Source organism: Emys orbicularis, chromosome 1 (assembly GCF_028017835.1).
Source record: "Emys orbicularis isolate rEmyOrb1 chromosome 1, rEmyOrb1.hap1, whole genome shotgun sequence".
Classification (NCBI taxonomy): domain Eukaryota; kingdom Metazoa; phylum Chordata; order Testudines; family Emydidae; genus Emys; species Emys orbicularis.
The window spans coordinates 115,990,527-116,009,171 of NC_088683.1; the positions used below are offsets into that span (position 1 = coordinate 115,990,527).

General features: G+C 47.1%; 1 protein-coding gene across 1 annotated transcript in view; it reads right to left on the minus strand.

Moving 5' to 3' along the window:
* Positions 1-17,571, minus strand: part of LOC135891577 (sodium- and chloride-dependent betaine transporter-like) — a 55,616-nt gene extending 38,045 nt beyond the window's left edge. The window contains exons 1-8 of the mRNA XM_065419164.1: positions 17,424-17,571; positions 13,578-13,712; positions 12,676-12,816; positions 9,960-10,047; positions 7,484-7,616; positions 4,017-4,151; positions 1,436-1,539; positions 256-380 (exon numbers count right to left, since the gene is read on the minus strand). Of these exons, the coding sequence (XP_065275236.1) occupies positions 256-380; positions 1,436-1,539; positions 4,017-4,151; positions 7,484-7,616; positions 9,960-10,047; positions 12,676-12,816; positions 13,578-13,712; positions 17,424-17,571 (1,009 nt within the window). The remainder of the gene's footprint in view (positions 1-255; positions 381-1,435; positions 1,540-4,016; positions 4,152-7,483; positions 7,617-9,959; positions 10,048-12,675; positions 12,817-13,577; positions 13,713-17,423) is intronic.
* Positions 17,572-18,645: the final 1,074 nt, after the last annotated feature.

An 18,645-nucleotide genomic window follows, 5' to 3' on the forward strand; every position in this document is an offset into this window, starting at 1 on the left:
CTAAGTGCATCAGGATAGCAGAGAATAAAGCAGTGGTTCTGGATGACAGGGCCTCTGACTCCGCAGAATAGGCAGAGGCTGTTCTGGGCAACTGGACTGGGGACACTAGCAATTACAGAGGATGTAGGATTGGTTCAAGGTAGCAGCACTGCTAACCTCATGGGTTGGCTTCATATTCAAAGGTGTCAATTCCTAAAAAGTCCACCCATGTTTTAAGTTTTCCTTTTGGCCCTGTCACATTTAGAAAGCACCTACCTGACTCGGCCACTTCTGAAATGGGCACGCCCTGTTCTTGTGCCATGAAGCCCAGCACAGAGAAGATAGCAAAGCCGGCCACAAAGCTGGTGGCACTATTCAGGAAACATAGCATGAAGCAGTCCCTGTGGGGGAAGAACCAAAGAGAGAAGAGAGAGACAGCATTGTTTTCCTCTGCAAATTTACCACTTTGGGCAATTGCTTTTGTGCTCAGCTTTCTGAATGGGACATGAATCCATGCAATTGCTTACACTAACATTAGCCTGAGACTCCTCCAGAGGCCAGCAGCCCAAAACAGAACTCGGCAGCCTACAGCCTTGACCCATGGCACTACAAGAACTACATGATTATACTTGGCAATAAAAATAACGGAGGGCTGCAGCCATATATTGTAAGCAGGATGCCCCAGTGAAGTCACTAGGGACTTGGCACAACAAGGGGCAACAGGAATCATCATATGAGGGTAGAGCAATGGAACAAATACTGAGAGAAAAAGGATCCTTAAATAACAAGGGACCTGATCCAAAGCCCTCTGAAACCAATAGAAAGACTCCCATTGACTTGAATGGGCTGGGGATCAGGCCTGAGAGGAAAAGGGAACTAGAAGCAATAAGCACTGGATGAAAAAGAACCTGTCATGCCAGACAAACCTTTCTGTTGCTCTTTCTGATCGAATTAAAACACACACAGGGTGCACTAAAGGGGCTGGGATTTTAATAAGGCATTTGATGCCATGGGGCAGATTCTCCTCTTCTTTAGACCACTGTGAATCTGGTGTAACTCCCCCGAGATCAGACCCAGGTAACTGAACTGAATTTGGCCACATGCATTACTAAATCTTATTTCCATATCAGTTAACATTTTACAATACCCATATCAACTCAACAATGGCACCTCCAGGAGTCCCGTGCCCCCTCTCCCTGCCCAGATGGAAGAGTGCCACCGGCAGAGCCACCAAAGGCATTTCTTGTAGCCCCTGGGTTTTCCTAGGTAGTCTCCTACCCAGTTGCTGAGCCCTGCTTAGCTTGTAAGAGCTGACAAGAGCATAGGACGAAATGGCGTGGGCCCCACGCGTGATTTCGAGGCAGTGAGTGCCACAGCTCCAACTACATTCTGCTTGGCTGCCCACACGGCCCTCAGCTGGATGTGAGAGGGAGAGAGAGGCACAGGCTGCTCCTACCTGTAACAGTTGTTATTGTACTTGTTGTAGCTGCCCAAGGCTGTCAGGCACCCCTGGCAGATAGCATAAGAGAAGAAGATCTGAGTGCCTGCATCCATCCACACCTAGAACAGAAAAGGACAGTGATTTGCAGCCACGGCTAAGGAAATAAATGGTAAAGTCCTGTCAGGGTACACACACTTCAGAGCAGCAGCCTGTCAGATATGGAGAAATCCACATCAGGCAGAGAAGGGAAGAATCCATACAGGGTGTGACATGTCTCTGGATTGATTGTCCCAGCTTGGGGGACTGGAGTGAAGATTCCACCATGAAAAGGGAGAATTTTCCTTCTGGACCCCAACGGCTTCTCTCAAATAATCCAAGGAAGAATGGATTTTAGTGGGGCAGGGAGAGTGATTTTTAAGCCCTCAGGCAGACCGTGGGCCAAATCTGGACTGCCAGACACTTTCGAACGGACCACAAAATCTTTGTATTTGCTTATTATCATCATTATTGTTATGGAGGTGTGAAAATATTTCTCTGGACTCTGGACCTGGACTATACCTTGACCAAGAAATTTGGACCTTGACAAAAAATAATTGACTATCCCTGCCCTAGGGTGTCTGTTGCATAATCTGTCCTTCACCAGCTACCCTGATGGAGGGCATATTCCAAGAGGGCTGTCATCATCTGTTCCCCCGAGGCAGTGAATCAGGGGGCTAGATCAATCCCAAACACCATTCATTTTTTCTAAGCTAAAGTGCCCGCAGAATGTACAGAGAGGGTGCATGGGGATGTGGCATGGTATAAAGACTGTACCAGCACAAGTTGGAGATCACTTAGCGGCTTGGGAGTGAAAAAAACAGGAGTATCTCACAAAGCCATCCCAAACAAGTGCCAATAAAACCTTTATATGACACCACACCACCCGGTATTCCCTACACATGAGGGTGGAGGAAGATCAGGACAACGGGAGCAGCCAGGAGATGTTGGGTTCATAGTATCTCATCACCACCATTAACTCATCCTGGCACCCATCCAGAGCAGCAGAGTTTGTTGTTTATTTCAGCCTTCAGCTGCTGGCTCCTCCTCCACTTCACTGTATTGATAGCACTTTCTCTCACACAGTGTGATGCTAGTGTACAGAGCCACAAAGATGGGCTGCAGTGCTCAGAATCTTCCACACAGCCAGGGAAGGATATTAGCAGCAAGTTAACAGCCAGGAAGGAACACCTTGTCCAGTATCCTTGCTGTCCCCTAAACGGTGCCCAGCAGGCTTCCAAGTGGCTGCAAATTGGCAGGCCTTCAAATACAAGCAGCCAGCCACTGCTGTTTGAATTAACTGAGATCCCTCATAGATCCAGACCTACAGATTCACCCAGGAACCTCCCCCCCTGCCCCATTATAATCAAGGTCCAACCTAATCCACAACAAACTGGACTCAAATTCTGCAGCAAGGTGTCTGGCTCCTGCAGCTCTCCCACGTGGCAGACCAGAAATTCCATATCAACTTCATTTAGATTAGAAAATGGAGGCTTTTAATGAATTAACTGAACACGAATAAGACACTCAGCCCCTGTGTTGTTTATTTTCATATTAAAATTCCATTTAATTTACGCTGTCTCCATGTTTTCAACATGTCACCGATTTTTGTGTTGACAAGACATAACTGCATCTGAAAGTCATCGGGGAAGCTGGAGGTGTTAGCAACTGGGTAAGGAGCAGTTGGGCCTTTTGCCATCTGGGAAGATGCAGGAAACAGTTTGAGATGTGGGAAAAGCACATTAGCTGATTGCTTCTGCTACAATAATCAGCAGTTAAATAATTAATGTTTAAATACCCTCCATTAGGTCTCAGAACTAACACCCCATTGGGATGCATGGAACAATAGTTTGGAGTTCTGCAAACTCAGGGAACTAACACTGAATGCAAGTTACACAGTTTCAAGCTTCCCCCCCGCCCCCATACGGATAAGGGCTAGAAATATAATGTTTTTTAAATTAAAGCCGAGATTCTGGAGCACAATTCTGCAAGAAGGTGCTGATTTCACAGCAAATGCCAGAAATGCCGAATCTCAGAATAAAGGGGCTCCTGTTTATAAAAACTGACCAGTTGTAGCTCCAATAGTTACCTACACACCTACTGCAGTTTGTCTTATACTAGGAAGCTCGTCTCCTTGAGGAAGCTCCAGCCTCTTCCAAGAAAAGCTCAAGCTGGGCCAGAAAGCATGAAGAGAGAGGTTTTTTTCTCCTTTTGTTCATCATCATTTCACTTAAGGCTCAACAAAACCATCTGTCATACACTGAATATTTCATAGATGCTTCTGCATTTGCCAAGCCCCTAAATGGCAATGACCTAACACATCCATATGTTTAAAATACCCTGACAAAAAGGCTATATTTGTGCTGGGCTGAGATTCCCCCATCAACCCTTTTAAAGAGGCCTCAGTATTTTGTCGGTCTCTTAGGGGAGGGAAGTCCAACCTGATCTAGATAGCAGTCAATTAAGGCCTGATCCTGCGAGGTGCTGAACCCCTGCTTTTCCCATCACCACTTTGTTGGAGTCTCTCCACACCTCACAGTATCAGGCTGTATTCACTCACCTGTGGGTCTGCAAGCCTGGAAATGTCTGGCTTCAGGTAGAACATGATCCCCTCAGCAGCACCAGGCAGGGTGACCCCTCGAATCAGCAAGACAAAAAGCATCAAGTAGGGAAATGTGGCAGTGAAGTAAACAACCTGGAAGCAGAGAGAAGGATAAAAAGGGGATGTTGTCACCCTATAGATTATACATCCAAAGCAAATCCCCTAACTCTATTATTAACAACACCTAAGTCTTTAAATTCTCAAAGCCTCTGCTTTCACTGAATTCTAATTAAAGGTCATGAAAATATTTCTATTCATGGCCAAGATTTCCAAAAGTGAGCAGTGAATTTGAGGAGAACAAGGCAGCAATTTGAGACACCCAGCAGAGGCCTGATTTCCCAAGAGTGATTGTTCACCACCCTGAAAAATTCAGCCTCTTTAAGGCATCTCAACTTGAATCTGAGAGCCCCCAAAATCTTGATGTATTTTTGAAAGCCTTGACCACAGTTTTTGTAAAGCCCTCCTGTCCTCTCTTTTGTGTGGGAAATGAAATGCATTGGTTTAGGGAACGGTTTGAGCAGAATGAATCATTCGTCAAGCCCATTTTTCTGCTTCTGGAATTGAATATCAGTGAGCAAGTTGCAATTTCCCTAAAGGTATTCATTATTCAGATTCACTCAAATAATATACTTTTGAATCTTTGTTCACACTATTGATTGATCGCAAATATTCAAACATCAAACTGTGTTATTTGACTGTGATTGGTCAAATAAGTCAGATGGTACTGTTTCTGTTCCCTGATTGGAGGAGCACACAAGCACTGCTGGCACTGAAATTTGTCTCTGAAATTCACTTTTTGTGAACATTTATGCTAGTAAACCAGATTTATTTGAAGTATGAGAAAAGTAAACACAAAAGGAAAACACAAAGGTGGCCAAATTGAACTGGTTTTAAAAAACTACTCATTCAGACTTTTCATATGAATTATTCTCCCAGCTCTAGGATCTGGTACCGGGCCTTTTAGTATCGACTATTAAAAATTAACTTTCAGTCAAGAGTTGACTTCCCATTGACTACAAAGTTCTGTAGTTGATCTCTGAAAATAATCTTACACCACTGCAAATATTAAACCAAGGTATGTTCTTCTTAAGTGATTCTATGATCTCTCTACTGCTTGTTCATAATATGTCAAAGCACAACTTTTTCTGGCTGTAAGAAACAGAGCAGAACAGTTAAATTACTTGACAGCATCCCATCAGATGAGTAGATTTTAAGGCAGAAAGGACCATTATGATCATCTAATCTGACCTCATGGGTAGCACAGGCCATAGAATTTCACACAGCAATTTCTGCATTAAGCCCATAACATCTGACTGAGCTAGAACATTTATTGTAGAAAAACATCTAGGCTTGATTTAAAGACTTGGAATGATGGAGAATCCACCACATTCCTAGGTAAATTGCTCCAATGGTTAATTACTCTCACTGTTAAACATTTGCACCTTATTTCTAGCCTGAATTGGTCAAACTTCAGCTGTCAACTGTGGGACTTTGCTAGATTAAGGAGCCATCTACTGTCAGAAATATTCTGCCCATGTAAATACTTATGACTGATCAAGTCACCTCTTAACATTCTCTTTGTTAAGATAAATAGATTGAACTTTCTTTAGTCTCTCACTGTCAGTAGATATGGTTGGAAAATTTTTGATCAAACTATTTTTGCCCATCAAAATATGCAGATTTGTCAAAACCAAAACTTTTCATGGAACAGGGTCGGTTTCCACAAATCGGTACTCAAAACGTTTTGTATATAAAGTTTCAAAATTGCCAACATGACAAATTCTGGCTTACCAGTTCAAAACAATTTTAGGTTTAGAAAACTAAACTAATGGAAGTAAAAAAACAAAGTTGAAAACTTGTAATAGAAATGAAACATTGCAAAATTATTGACCCAAATTTAATTTATTTATTTATTTATTTATTTTTATTTTCAGTTTGTGAAAATTTTTAATATTTTGACCTTTTGTCCTGATTCAGGAGGGGAAACGTTTTTTGAAATCTCAAAAGTTTTCACAGGACAGGAAAACCGTTTCCAGGTTGGCTTTAACTGCAAGACAGATTTTCCAGGCATCAGATCATTCTTGTAGCTCTTCTAAATCCTTTCCAATTTTTCAACATCATTTTAAAGTATCTTTTTAAATCCGCATGTTTACACTTCAGTATTTGATTGTTTTCTGAAGTGCAAAGAGAGAAGAGTGGGGAGGAGACATGGATTTTAATTGAGTCCCCTGGGTCTCCACACATATGCAGCAAGCAGGAGAGAGCAACTCAGTACATTTCCATTAAAGGCAAAGAGTCTTGCAGGCTCCACACATTCCCATCTGAGAGTTGAGCCAAGGAGCACAGTGGTAAAAAGGTTGTAAATATGGGAGATGAAGACAGCCCTGTGGACTCAGCAGCTCATTGACACAGAACTAAAGAGATGTGTCTATTGTGAAGGACGCGTCCCAATACCTGTACCAGGAAAAGGTGAGAGTGATGGGAGCTTCATGGATGGAGAGAGAGCAAATAGTGGGAAAAATCTTTTATGGAAGAAGGGGATTGAAGAAACTGGCCACTCACCCCTCAGCGATTGTCACAGGTCCTCTAGAAATGTGCAAGACCAACCCTGAGTAGTATAACCCACCCTCACTGCTGCTCAGGGGGTTATACTTCAGCCCTGCACCACTGAAGCCTGAGTGGCTTCTTTAAGCCTCCCATGTGAAATATGTTATGCTCATTCAATCCAGGAATAGAAACAATACCATGTGACTTATGCAATCACAACCAGCCAGCCCAGCTCAAATTTTCAGTATCAAGTGTGGAATGCTCACAGCAGCGCCCTGTTTGTGAGCAATCCATTGAGTTAAAGGGGAAAAAAAAGAGAGACAGAAAACCCCCAAACTGAGCAACTACAAATAATGAGGAAGTGGGAGGTAACCGCGATGAACCCCCTAAGGAGATTATTTCTAGTGGGATATTCACTCAGTTCTGGTGTTTAAATTGGTGATTGGAGATTTGACACTAAAACAGGCTAATGCTGCAAAAGCCACCAGACCACGTGGGGACTATGCATCAGCAATTGGATGATTGTGTGTTGCTAATGGTGAAGTAGCGTCTTTCACAAGGTTTCCCCATTACAGTGGACCATGCTGGGCTAGGACTTCACCATTTCTTCTAAGATCTTTCCCTTGTCTCCCCTCTGATTGACTGACTTTCTTTGCTCTTCTCATAATGGACTAAATTTAGACCCAGCGTAAGCAGCTGTGACCTCAATGCAGTTGCACCCACCCATGCCAATCCGAGTATGGCCCTATGTCTTGTGTGTTCCCTGCCTCCTTTCTTCTTCTCTCTCTGTATCATGGAGAAGGCTAAGAAGGGGGGAAAGAGATAAAATGGCAGCTAGGATAAGGTTTAGGGACTAAGGGGACAGATTTTTCTCTTACTTTGCCTGTGGACTTGACTCCTTTCCAGATGCAGAAGTAGCAGATGACCCAGGCGAGCAGGAGGCAGAGAGCCAGCTCCCAGCGCACAGTGCCCAGATTGTGAAAACCGTCTGTGAGCCCCAGGGCTCGCTTCCTGCCAGTGCAGGAGGAGAGAGAAAGGTTAACATCCCAGACTTGACTCTTCCAGCAGCCCCCCGCCCAGAGTTTTCATACACATCCCATAGCACAGCTGCCCAATCTCCCCCATCACTCCTGCTTCCAGTCACCCTAGCCCTGACAGCAATACTGTATTCTTGGTCACCACAATGCCTTAGGTGTCTCTGGGATCCCCTCGCAGCCTGGCCCCTGCAGTTCCACCTCACCCTTTAGTCAGCCTGGGCTCTCCAACTCTCCCAAAGCCCTCAATAGCCCCACTGCAGCCCCCAACCATTCACAGCACAGTCACTCCCGATCTCACATCACTGCCAACCCTTTGGCTGCCTCGCAGGCCACACTCCATCAGCAGCCTCCCCTACAGCCCCCCGGTATCATCAATGGCTCCTAATCACCTGCTGGCTACTTTGTTTCCTCCAAACACCCCATGTTCTATGGCTCTCTCCAGGAACCCTTATGGTTATGGCCCTCATTCATCCCTACAGGTTCCCCTCAGCACCCAGGCTCCCTAAGGTTATGTCTACACGATGAGCGGGGGAGCGGGGTGATTCCCACTTCACCCAGCCATACTCGCCCTCACACTCACCTGAGTTAGCACACTGACAATAGCAGTGTAGCTGTGGTAGCATGGGCAGGGGTGGCTTGTGCTAGCAGCCCCCACTACGTACCCATGGAGTTCAGGAGGTTTGTACTCAGGGCATCTAGCACGGTGCTGTCTCTGCCCATGCTACCATGGCTACACTACTATTTCTACTTTTTTACACACACTAGCTCAGATGAGAGCTGGCATCAGTATATCTACAAGAGCTGGGACCACACACCCCCGTTCATAGTGTAGACATAGCATAACGGGGACCATGTGAGAACTGACCACCATGTCCAGACAGTTCCCCTGCAGCCTCTCACTACCCTAATAGCTGACAACTCTATGTCCTCCCGGCCAAACCCTCCCCCCCCCCCCCCGCCAGAACTCTAGGGGCTCCCTTCTGGCCGGCAACGTTGTACTGAAATCACAATGGTTTTTGTAGCTATTGGTGGATGGGCCCAGGGCACGGGAGCCTGACACTGAAGTCCCAGCTCTTCCTCTGGCTCATCCTTTTGCATTCGACAAGTCACTTCACCAATGGGGAAGCTGAGACACAGCAAAGAAAAACCCGCAGCTGGCCCGTGCCAGCTGACTCAGGCTCACAGGGGTTGGACTGCGGGGCTGTTTCACTGCAATGTAGATTCCTGAGCTCGGGCTGGAGCCCAGAATCAGGGACCCTCCCACCCGGCAGGGTTCTAGAACCCAGGCTCCAGCCCAAGCCTGGACGTCTACACAGCAATGAAACAGCCCCGCAAGCCCGAGTCGCCTGGCACAGGCCAGCCGTGAGTGCCTAGTTGCTGTGTAGACATACCCAGACAGGCTAAGTGGGATAATGGATACCGATCACCTTTGCAAAGCACTTTGAAAGTGATGGATGAAAACGTGCTATTGTGATTGAGCCCCTGATTCCCACTTGCTTCCCGTGACTTCCCTAGATTGGGAGGGGGCACGGTTGTGAGTGCAAGTCCTTACAATTACAACTCCCATATTGTTCACGCCCCCTGAGGGCCAGTGCTGGATGATTCCCTACAGTGTATTCTGCAGCATTTCTCCTTTCAGGACTCCTCTAGGGTGCTACGTCTGTTTGCCCTCTGGGTGTTTTCACGGGGTGCATTAGGTACCCAGCAGTAAAGAATCACAGAAAAAGTTGCTTTCCTCTAACAATGAACAAGGAACTCAATTAGAATAAGGGGGAAAGCTACATTGTCTCTTCCTGCTTCACCGCAGAGCATCTTTGCAGAATCTCTTCCAGCCCCCTCCCACCTGGCCTCCTGCTCTAGATAGATCATCACACTTGGTGTGCGTACATGCGTGCCCGCTGGGTGTCTGTCAGGGCGGCCCTGCCAACGTGTTCAGGCCCTGTGTATCCACAACCTGCGGGTGCTGAGTGCATCTGCCATGTCAGAAAGAATGTGTCCATGTGCGTATGTGCATGCGTTCTTGGTAAGGGTCAATATCTGACCTCTGGGGCTGTGTGGTGCATGGGGTGAGACAGCGTGTGTCTTGGGAGTGCCCATGTGCCCCATGGATTTCTGTCAGTCAGTGTGCCCAGTCAGTATGCAAGTTTGCATGTGCAGTGAGTGTGCTCATGTGCCCCATGATGTGCGATGTGCCAGAGGTCTGGGTTCCGAGATGTGGCACTTGCACATCTTTTTTGGCCTTACAGAGACTCCATTTGGAGTATTCACACTGCTGTGACCGCTTGAGGAGAGAAGAGTCTGAAACCGGGGTACGTACTCCCAGAACTCAGTAACTGGGGAGGTGGCATTAGCAGGCGTTGTCCAGTTCTCCACGTTAGAGTGATTCAGAAAGTCCACACAGTGATCTACAAAGGAGGAAGCAAGTCGGTGAGCCCAGAGAATTCTCATGTTTCTCAGCATTTGTGCTCCCTCCCGCCTCCAACCTGTTCACTCCAGCAGCACAAACACACTTCAAGCAGCCCTGTAAAACATCACTCTCCCCTCACCCCTGCCAGAATCCTAGTCCAGGAACAGCCAGAGGGATGGGGGAAGTGGAGGCTCCCTACTGAATAGAACCCAGATGGCTGTGGAATGCAGGGTACTGTGGGGCAGCGACTATGGTTACCCAGGCTGGGAAGTTACTTAATGTTAAGAGATAGCTCAGAGAGGAATTTCCCTGGCTTTCCCCACAAATAAAGCTCTGCTTGTGGAGCTGCGAGAGTCAGATCCCCCTTTGGGAAAGGCAGTGACCCCTGTCAGGGGTATGGCCAGGGAAGGACTGTGAGTCGACTGAACATGGAGAGGGGAACTTTCATAGATTCCATGGCCAGAAGGGACCACTGCGACCAGCCAGTCTGGCCTTCTGGATGACACAGGCCATAGACCTTCCCCAAAATAATCCCCAGAGCAAATCTTTCAGAAAAAACATCCAACCTTGATTTGAGACTATAAGATTTTTGCCAGGAAAGCTTATTTTACTCAGGGAATGAGGAGGGGTGGGGGTGAGCTGGAATAAGCTATACTGGAAAAAGCACAATTTTGCCGGTATAAGCCGCAACCACATGAGACGTGCTTTGCCTGTACAGTACACTGGTGCAGCTATACCAACAGTGCACTCCTAGCAGAGACCTGGCCTGAGTAAGCCAAAGACTGACTGAACAAACAGTTCTCTGCTGTGACGGAGGCTGGCCCAGATGCTTGAGGGTCTGAGGTGCAGTGAGTGGGTTGTGCTGTACCCCGTCACACTAGATAAGGGCAGTGCCAGCTCCAGTGAAAAGCTCCTTCCATGGCTTAGAGTGGGGTGAGGACTCCAGACTAAAGCTGGTCTGAAAATGGGCTTTTTTTGCTGCTGAAAATTTTGAATTTCCCATGAAAAATCGAAAACCAAAACATCTTCATTAGAAATGCTGCCATAGAGTTGTAGTTTGGATGTCACATGCTCCCGCTATGAGCTGAGTTCCCTGGTCAGACTACCTAACCCATGATGCATCATGGTCTCTCCTCATGGTGTCAGGAGGCTGTTGCATCCTGGCCATGGGGCATCATGGGAGTAGTAGTCTAGCTGGGGAGCCCAGGCTATAGAGAAGAATGGGCACATGAGCAAGGCTGGATTTCCCATTAGGCACAGTAGGCATGTGACTAGGGGCGCCTAAAATTTTTTTGTCACTCCCAGGTCCCAGCAGGGGTGGGGCCAGAGTCAGCTGAGCGAGAGACGGCCCCATGCAGCCCTCCTGGATCGCTCCTTACTCAGCCCAGCAGACACAGCCACCTCCCAGTGGGGCTGCTGAGTGCAGTCGGGGGGCAGAGCAGGTCTCTGGGGGGGTTGTGGAGAGGCTCTGGGCAGTGGGGGGTGCAGGAGGTATGTGTGTGTTGGGGCAGTGCAGGGTCTGTGATGGAGGGGGTTGGGTGGCGGGATGCCTAAAAGTTAAAAGTGGCAGTACCCGCACTGCCCACAATGGTTAGGAGCTCCGAGCCATTGCGGGGGTACCCCACAGTTCCCGTCTGCTGCCAGGCAGCGGGGACCCCTGGAGCTCCCAGCTAGAGGCGGATAAGGGGTTTGTGGAGCTCTGGGCCAGAGCAAGTGGCGGACACTCCCCACCCCTTACACCTGCAGTCCCTCCCACCCCCACTCCTGCTGGGGAAATGGGGTCAGAGCACAGGGGCTTGCCCCGCATCCCCCCTCACCCCCCGCCCCGCTACTCCTGGTGGGGAGAGGGGTCAGGGTGCGGGGGGCTTCTCTCACTCCCCATCAAGGGCGCCGGGTGGGTGGGGTGAGTGGGGTAAGCCCACTACACCCTGACCCAGCTCCCGGGCAGGAGTGCCGTGGCAGGCAGCAGAATAGGTCAGGGCACCAGAGTGCCCATTTTTCCAGGGGCCCCCAGTTGACCAGGACCCCTGGGCATGGGCCCCGTTGGCCCAGTGGCTAATCTGCCACAGCTCCCACTGCTGCCGGTGGCTGGGGATCACCCCACAGCTCCCGGATGCTTCCTGGCAACGGGGCCCCCGGATCTCCGAGCTGCCACAAACGGTGGGGGGACCCTGCTGCTCCTGGCTGCCGTGGGGGGAGAGCCCCACTGATCCCAGCCCTCCGTAGGCAGTGGGGGGCCCCGGAGCGCCAAGTCACGGGTGGCAGGAGACTTTGGAGCTCCGAGCCCCTGTGGGGGAAGGGGGGGAGCTCGGAGCCAGGAGGCCCCACAGCTGCCCAGACACCATGAAAGGTGTGCGGACCCTTCCTAGGGGCATGCAAGGTGTAAATCCAGCCCTGCACATGAGGAAACCAAACAACACCCATTTGGCCCACAACTGCATTTTGAAATCAAAATATTTTAGTTTTCAGCTGAATATTTCAATGAAAATTCAAAATTTTCCACATAAAGCAAACAGTGCAAAAAATGTGTTTAATCAAATACCCAATTTTCTGTCAAAAAGCAGTTTTGATGGAAAGTTTTCAAACCCAGATCCTCTTTCCAGAAACAGACTAGCTGAAGTTGTACCTGAGTTCCAAGGATTATTACAGGTGGCCCAGGGAAGCACAGCAGTAAAGGAGCTGAACAGGTAGAAGATAGCCCAAGATAGGATGACGATGTAGTAGATATTCAGATAGGATTCGATGACTTGTGAGGCGTATCCAATTCCTAAGAGGGAAAGTGACAGGGGTTAGGAAATGGACCCCCAGGCGAGCCCCAAATATATCAGACTTTAGCTTCAAATAGTGCCATAGGCCATCCCACTGGAGTTGCGGGCAGGGCAGATTAATGAGCAATTTGGTTCACCAAAGAATCCTATAAGACTCAGGTTGAGGGTGGGAGATCCAGATGTGGTTCATTACGGTGGAGAAATCAGAAATAAAAAGGGTTTTCACTGCTAACTACATCCCACACCCAAAGAATGGGGCCAGAGCAAAACCATAGGGTCAGGAAGGTGGTGGAATCTCCATCCTTATTCATTTTTAAAGCTCAGCTTGACAAAGCCGTGGCTGGGATGATTTAATTGTGGTTGGTCCTGCTTTGAGCAGGGGGTTGGACTAGATGACCTCCTGAGGTCTCTTCCAGCCCTAATCTTCTATGATTCTAGGCGGGAGCTTCTAATCCTGGCTCTGCCAATATCAGCAAATGCCAATCTGAGCAAATCACTTAATCGTTCTGTGCCTCAGTTTCCTCATCTGTAAAATGGGGATCATAAAACTTCAGGATAGTTGTGAGGTTAATTCTCTGCGGTTTTAAAGTAGAGCTGTCCAGAAAACAAGAATTCCATTTCACAAAAAAAGTCCAGGTTTTATCATTTGTTTTTGTTCTGCTTCAGAACAAGAACTAGACCTTTTGAAATTTTTCACACAAAAACCCATGAGACCCAGAAATTACCATCATGGACCTGAGAAACCCATTCATTGACTCACCTTCAAAGAGAGGGCAGATCTTCCTCCAGGCGGTGACCCCTCCCTGGCTGGTGTACTGTCCTAGTGCTGTCTCCAGGAAGAACACTGGGATCCCACAGGTGAAGAGGAAGATGAGGTAGGGGATAAAGAAGGCACCTGCAGAGAGAGAGAGAGTGGGTAGCAAATGGAGGAATCTTTACTACTCGACATTATCATCATCACCCATTATCAGGTACACTAACAAGTGAGATGTACCATCAAGGCTCAGGTAAACACCCTGGAATGTAATTGCCTATCTGAACTAAATGGACCTGGTGAGCCTGCAAAACTGTGCAGATCTTGCAAGAGAACAGCCTCTCGGCTTTCTTCTTCTTGTCCTGGAAATACCACAAGCACCCCCATCCTCGTGCTATTTCAGCACTTCTGTATCTGGTCCTGGCCAGAACCTGGAAGAGCAGAATGGCAAGAAGACAAAAAAAGCCACAGAAAATAAACGTTGACTATACTTTTCAGCCCTTAAAACCAGTTTGAGCAAAGGTTTGGGAAGGTAAGAGGAAATCTTATTGTATCCAAACTGGATCCTCCTTACCCAGCAGTCACAGGACAGCTCTCTCCAGTTGCTTCTAATCTGCTGCCAGGTCTTGGTTTAGTCTCCAGACTTTCCTTCTCCCATCTCCTAATTTGCCTTTCCAAAGAGAGCAGCTGGACTCCACACTTCAGAACCCACCCACCTCAATCTAACGTCAGACATATCCTATTTCCTAGAACTGGAAGGGACCTTGAAAGGTCATCAAGTCCAGCCCCCTGCCTTTGCTAGCAGGACCAAGTACTGATTTTGCCCCAGATCCCTAAGTGGCCCCCTCAAGGATTGAACTCACAACCCTGGGTTTAGCAGGCCAATGCTCAAACCACTGAGCTATCCCTCCTGGCAAATGCCATTCTCCTCCTGGTTGAAACAACAGCCCGCAGGGCCTCATCAGACACAAGGAACAAATGATAAGTGAATATATTCCCATCCTTTGCCCCAGTCCTCTGATAAAAACACAGATGTTTGGAAGAAAGATTTGGGCTCCTTCTCTCAAAAGCAAAACTGGTTCTTCTTAGATCTGCTTCTCCCTTGCCAGAATCAGTCATGCAGACCCACATTCCTTCCCATGAAGGATAATTAACAATTGGGTCTAAATAAAGAACATTTCTCCTTGTTCTTATGCCAATAATGTTAAAATAAAGAGCAACATCAAAATGTTCCCTAAACACGGATGTATTATAGTTGCAGGGGACGTAGGGCCAGCAGACCCTTCACATCTAGACAGGATCAGTCCAAGTTCATGAAGTAGGAAACAGATCCTGTACATATTCAGATAAAGGCAGCTGCTCCTTTCACAGCCACATAAAAGACCTTCAGTCAGAGTTCTTCTGAGACAACAGTATTATCCAGTACTTGATTAGATGAATCCTTAGGGAGATCCCATACCCTGTTTTCTGATTCTGATCGTCCTAGTGGCTGATCAATTTAATCAATAATCATTTACAAGAGTGCCACCTTACATTTATAAAGCTTCTTTGCATTCTGAAGTTCCCAAAGTGCTAGCCAGGATATCAGGGTTAACATCTATTTTTGCAAAAAATGACATGGAAGCTTTCATGACTGTACAAGTGGTCAGCCAACCCCCCAACACAGTTCTGAGCCACTGGGTCTCGAAGGGAAGGGTGCTTTGTATTAGAACATGAAAACCACTTTCTGCAGCATCTTGAATTTTCTGTGGTAGTCTCCCAGCCAAGTTTTGCCCAGACCTAGCTGTGGTCAGTTTGAGAGATCTATAAACCAAAGTCCAACCATTTTTATAAACAAACTGGTGATGTTCAGTTATCTTCCCCTCACTCTGTTTCATTTTATTGTCACTAGAAAATCTCATTTTTAACCATGTAAAAGATCTTACTGCAGTTTTACTGGAATAAGGAAGTAAGGAAGTCACACAAGAAGCAGCAGTGAAGGGGGATGGACTCTTTCTGTGGGAATAGGTTTCAGAGTGGTAGCCGTGTTAGTCTGTATCAGCAAAAAGAACGAGGAGTACTTGTGGCACCTTAGAGACTAAAATTTATTTGAGCATAAGCTCATCCGATGAAGTGGGTTTTAGCCCACGAAAGCTTATGCTGAAATAAATTTGTTAGTCTCTAAGGTGCCACAAGTACTCCTCGTTCTTTTTTCTGTGGGAATGTTTCCCCTGGCCAGGGGTTGGCTACTTATAGATCTATTACTGGGGAAGAGGTAGAAGTGTCCTTTCCTTTCTCATCCTCCCAGGCACACCCTCCTGAAGCTCCTCAAATTCAGCTTTACCCCCAGGACAAGTGCCTTGCCCTTTAGCTTTGAAAATCCGCTGACCTTACTCAGCTTTAGAATTCATTGGAGACAACACACCTCTGTTTGGATAAGTATTTTTCCTGATCCCTGATTACCAGAAATACCAAAATACTGGTAGAAAGGCTACAATCATGGGCCAGTCAGGCCTGAAGGGTGAGTTTAGTGGGGACAGGAGCATCACCTGGGTCACAAAACATACAGGATAGGGGGGCAGTTGTCCAGGTGCCCTTGAGGAGAAACCCAGGCCCTGAAGGAGATCATGGAATCATAGAATATCAGGGATGGAAGGGACCTCAGGAGGTCATCTAGTCCAACCCCCTTCTCAAAGCTGGACGAATCCCAACTAAATCATACCCACCAGGGCTTTGTCAAGCCTAACCTTAAAAACCTCTAAGGAAGGAGATTCCACCACCTCCCTAAGTAACCCATTCCAGTGCTTCACCACCCTCCTAGTGAAAAAGTTTTTCCTACTATCCAACCTAAACCTCCCCCACTGCAACTTGAGACCATTACTCCTTGTTCTGTCATCTGGTACCACTGAGAAAAGTCTAGATCCATACTCTTTGGAACCCCCTTTCAGGTAGTTGAAAGCAGCTATCAAATCCCCCCTCATTCTTCTCTTCTGCACACTAAATAATCCCAGTTCCCTCAGCCTCTCCTCATAAGTCATGTTCTCCAGCCCCCTAATCATTTTTGTTGCCCTCCGCTGGACTCTTTCCAATTTTTCCACATCCTTCTTGTAGTGTGGGACCCAAAACTGGACACACTACTCCAGATGAGGCCTCACCAATGTCGAATAGAGGGGAATGATCACGTCCCTTGATCTGCTGGCAATGCCCCTACTTATACAGCCCAAAATGCCATTAGCCTTCTTGGCAACAAGGGCACACAGTTGACTCATATCCAGCTTCTCGTCGACTATAACCCCTAGGTCCTTTTCTGCAGAACTGCTGCCCAGCCATTCAGTCCCTAGTCTGTAGCAATGCATGGGATTCTTCTGTCCTAAGTGCAGGACTCTGCACTTGTCCTTGTTAATAACAGCAACAAAGTGTTTTGCCCGACAGAACATCAGCTGTGATCAGAAAGCGCTTGGGAATAGCTGGGAGGAGGGGGAATGCATGGGTCCTGGGGAGGAAGGGTTCCAGGGACTGTTGGGTGGGGGAACTGACAGGGTGGGTTCCCTGGTGGATGGAGCCCCCAAAGGTTCTGATAATTCAGCTGTGTTTTAGATAAGCATCTCACCTGTTGGCTGCCTCTACAAATGGCAAACCTAAAGGTTCATCCATTATTAAAACGGGCAGCCTACTGAAAGCTGGATTGCTCCTCTCCATCTGGCAGAGCTACTCTGAGCATCCATCTCGCTGTGTGATTGCTTCACTGGAGGTACAGGGGGTGGGCGTGGTCTCTATGTATGGGCGTGTATATATGAACAGATGAAAGTGCCTGCTCTGGTGCTCATATTCTTGGGCCAACATCTCACACAGCCTGGGCTTTTATGGACTTACCACCTCCATTTTTGTAACAGAGATAAGGGAATCTCCAGACATTGCCCAGGCCGATGATCTCCCCAGCCACAGAGAGCATAAACTCCATTTTATTACTCCACTGGCCTCTTGGCTCCATTTCTGGCTTCTCCTTTTCGAGCAGCACCATGCCCCCATTGGGCTCAGCCTCCACAGCTGCTTTACTTTCTGTGGTCCAATGCAGCAGGGGAAACTGGGAGGGAAAACAGAGCACAGACAGTAAGAAGCTGTTACAGGACACACAGGAGTAGTATATCCCTCGATAGTATTCATCACCATACATTTTTGACAGGTTTCCATGCCCCATTTGGGGCTTTTGTCCCGCCTTCCCACCCCTTTTCCGTTGGCGCCGAAGTTTGGCGCCGTCAGCCATTTTGAAAAAATTTTGTATGTGTGTTTGAATACGGGAAGTGTTGTGTGTGTTTGAGCTTGGATACATTGAGAGGAAAAGGTTGAAAGACTAGAGTGAGAGAGTTTAAAGATGAAAAAAGAAAGTTTGGGTAAGGTTTAGAGAAAAAAAGGAAATTTGAAAGAAGAGAGGTAAGTTATTCAAGAAAAGAGAGATGATGGTAAAGGCCTAGTTTGGTATGCTATTAAAGAATAGAAAATTTTGAGATAAATGTAAAAGGTGTATTAACTATCAGGGTTGGTTAAGAAAAAAGTTAAATAATATTGAAAAGTAGGTTTAAAAAGGGAATATACTTCGGCAAAGCCTGTTTAGTAAGCACCTGGTAAAAAAAGTGAATAAAAAAGCATTCAATACCAGTGTAGGTTTAAAAAAAAAAAAAAGAGGTCAGAGAGAAAAATAGAGAAAGAACAGGGCAAGAAAAGGGAAAAGAAAGCCCCCCTTTGCAAAGGGCAAAGATAGAGAGCACATGGTTGAATCAGAGAGAGACAGAATCTTTACCTTTCCTGTCTTTCTGTAGAATGAGGCAACTACTCAGTTCAGAAACTTTCAGACTTGTTATCAGCGCCTTTGGATCGGACCAAATCAGAGTTTCTTCTACAGCAGCGTCATAGAATTCATTTTCCTGAACCAATCCTATAGTCCCAAGATTTTAAACAAGAGCCAACTCCCTTCTCTTCTCCCTCCCCTCCTTTCTCCCCCCTCCCTTGTAACTGTCTTATTCTTATCTAAAGAAACAGACCCCCAGCATTTTTTTCGCCATGTAGCTCTTTTAAATAGGGGTTTTTATAAAAGTTA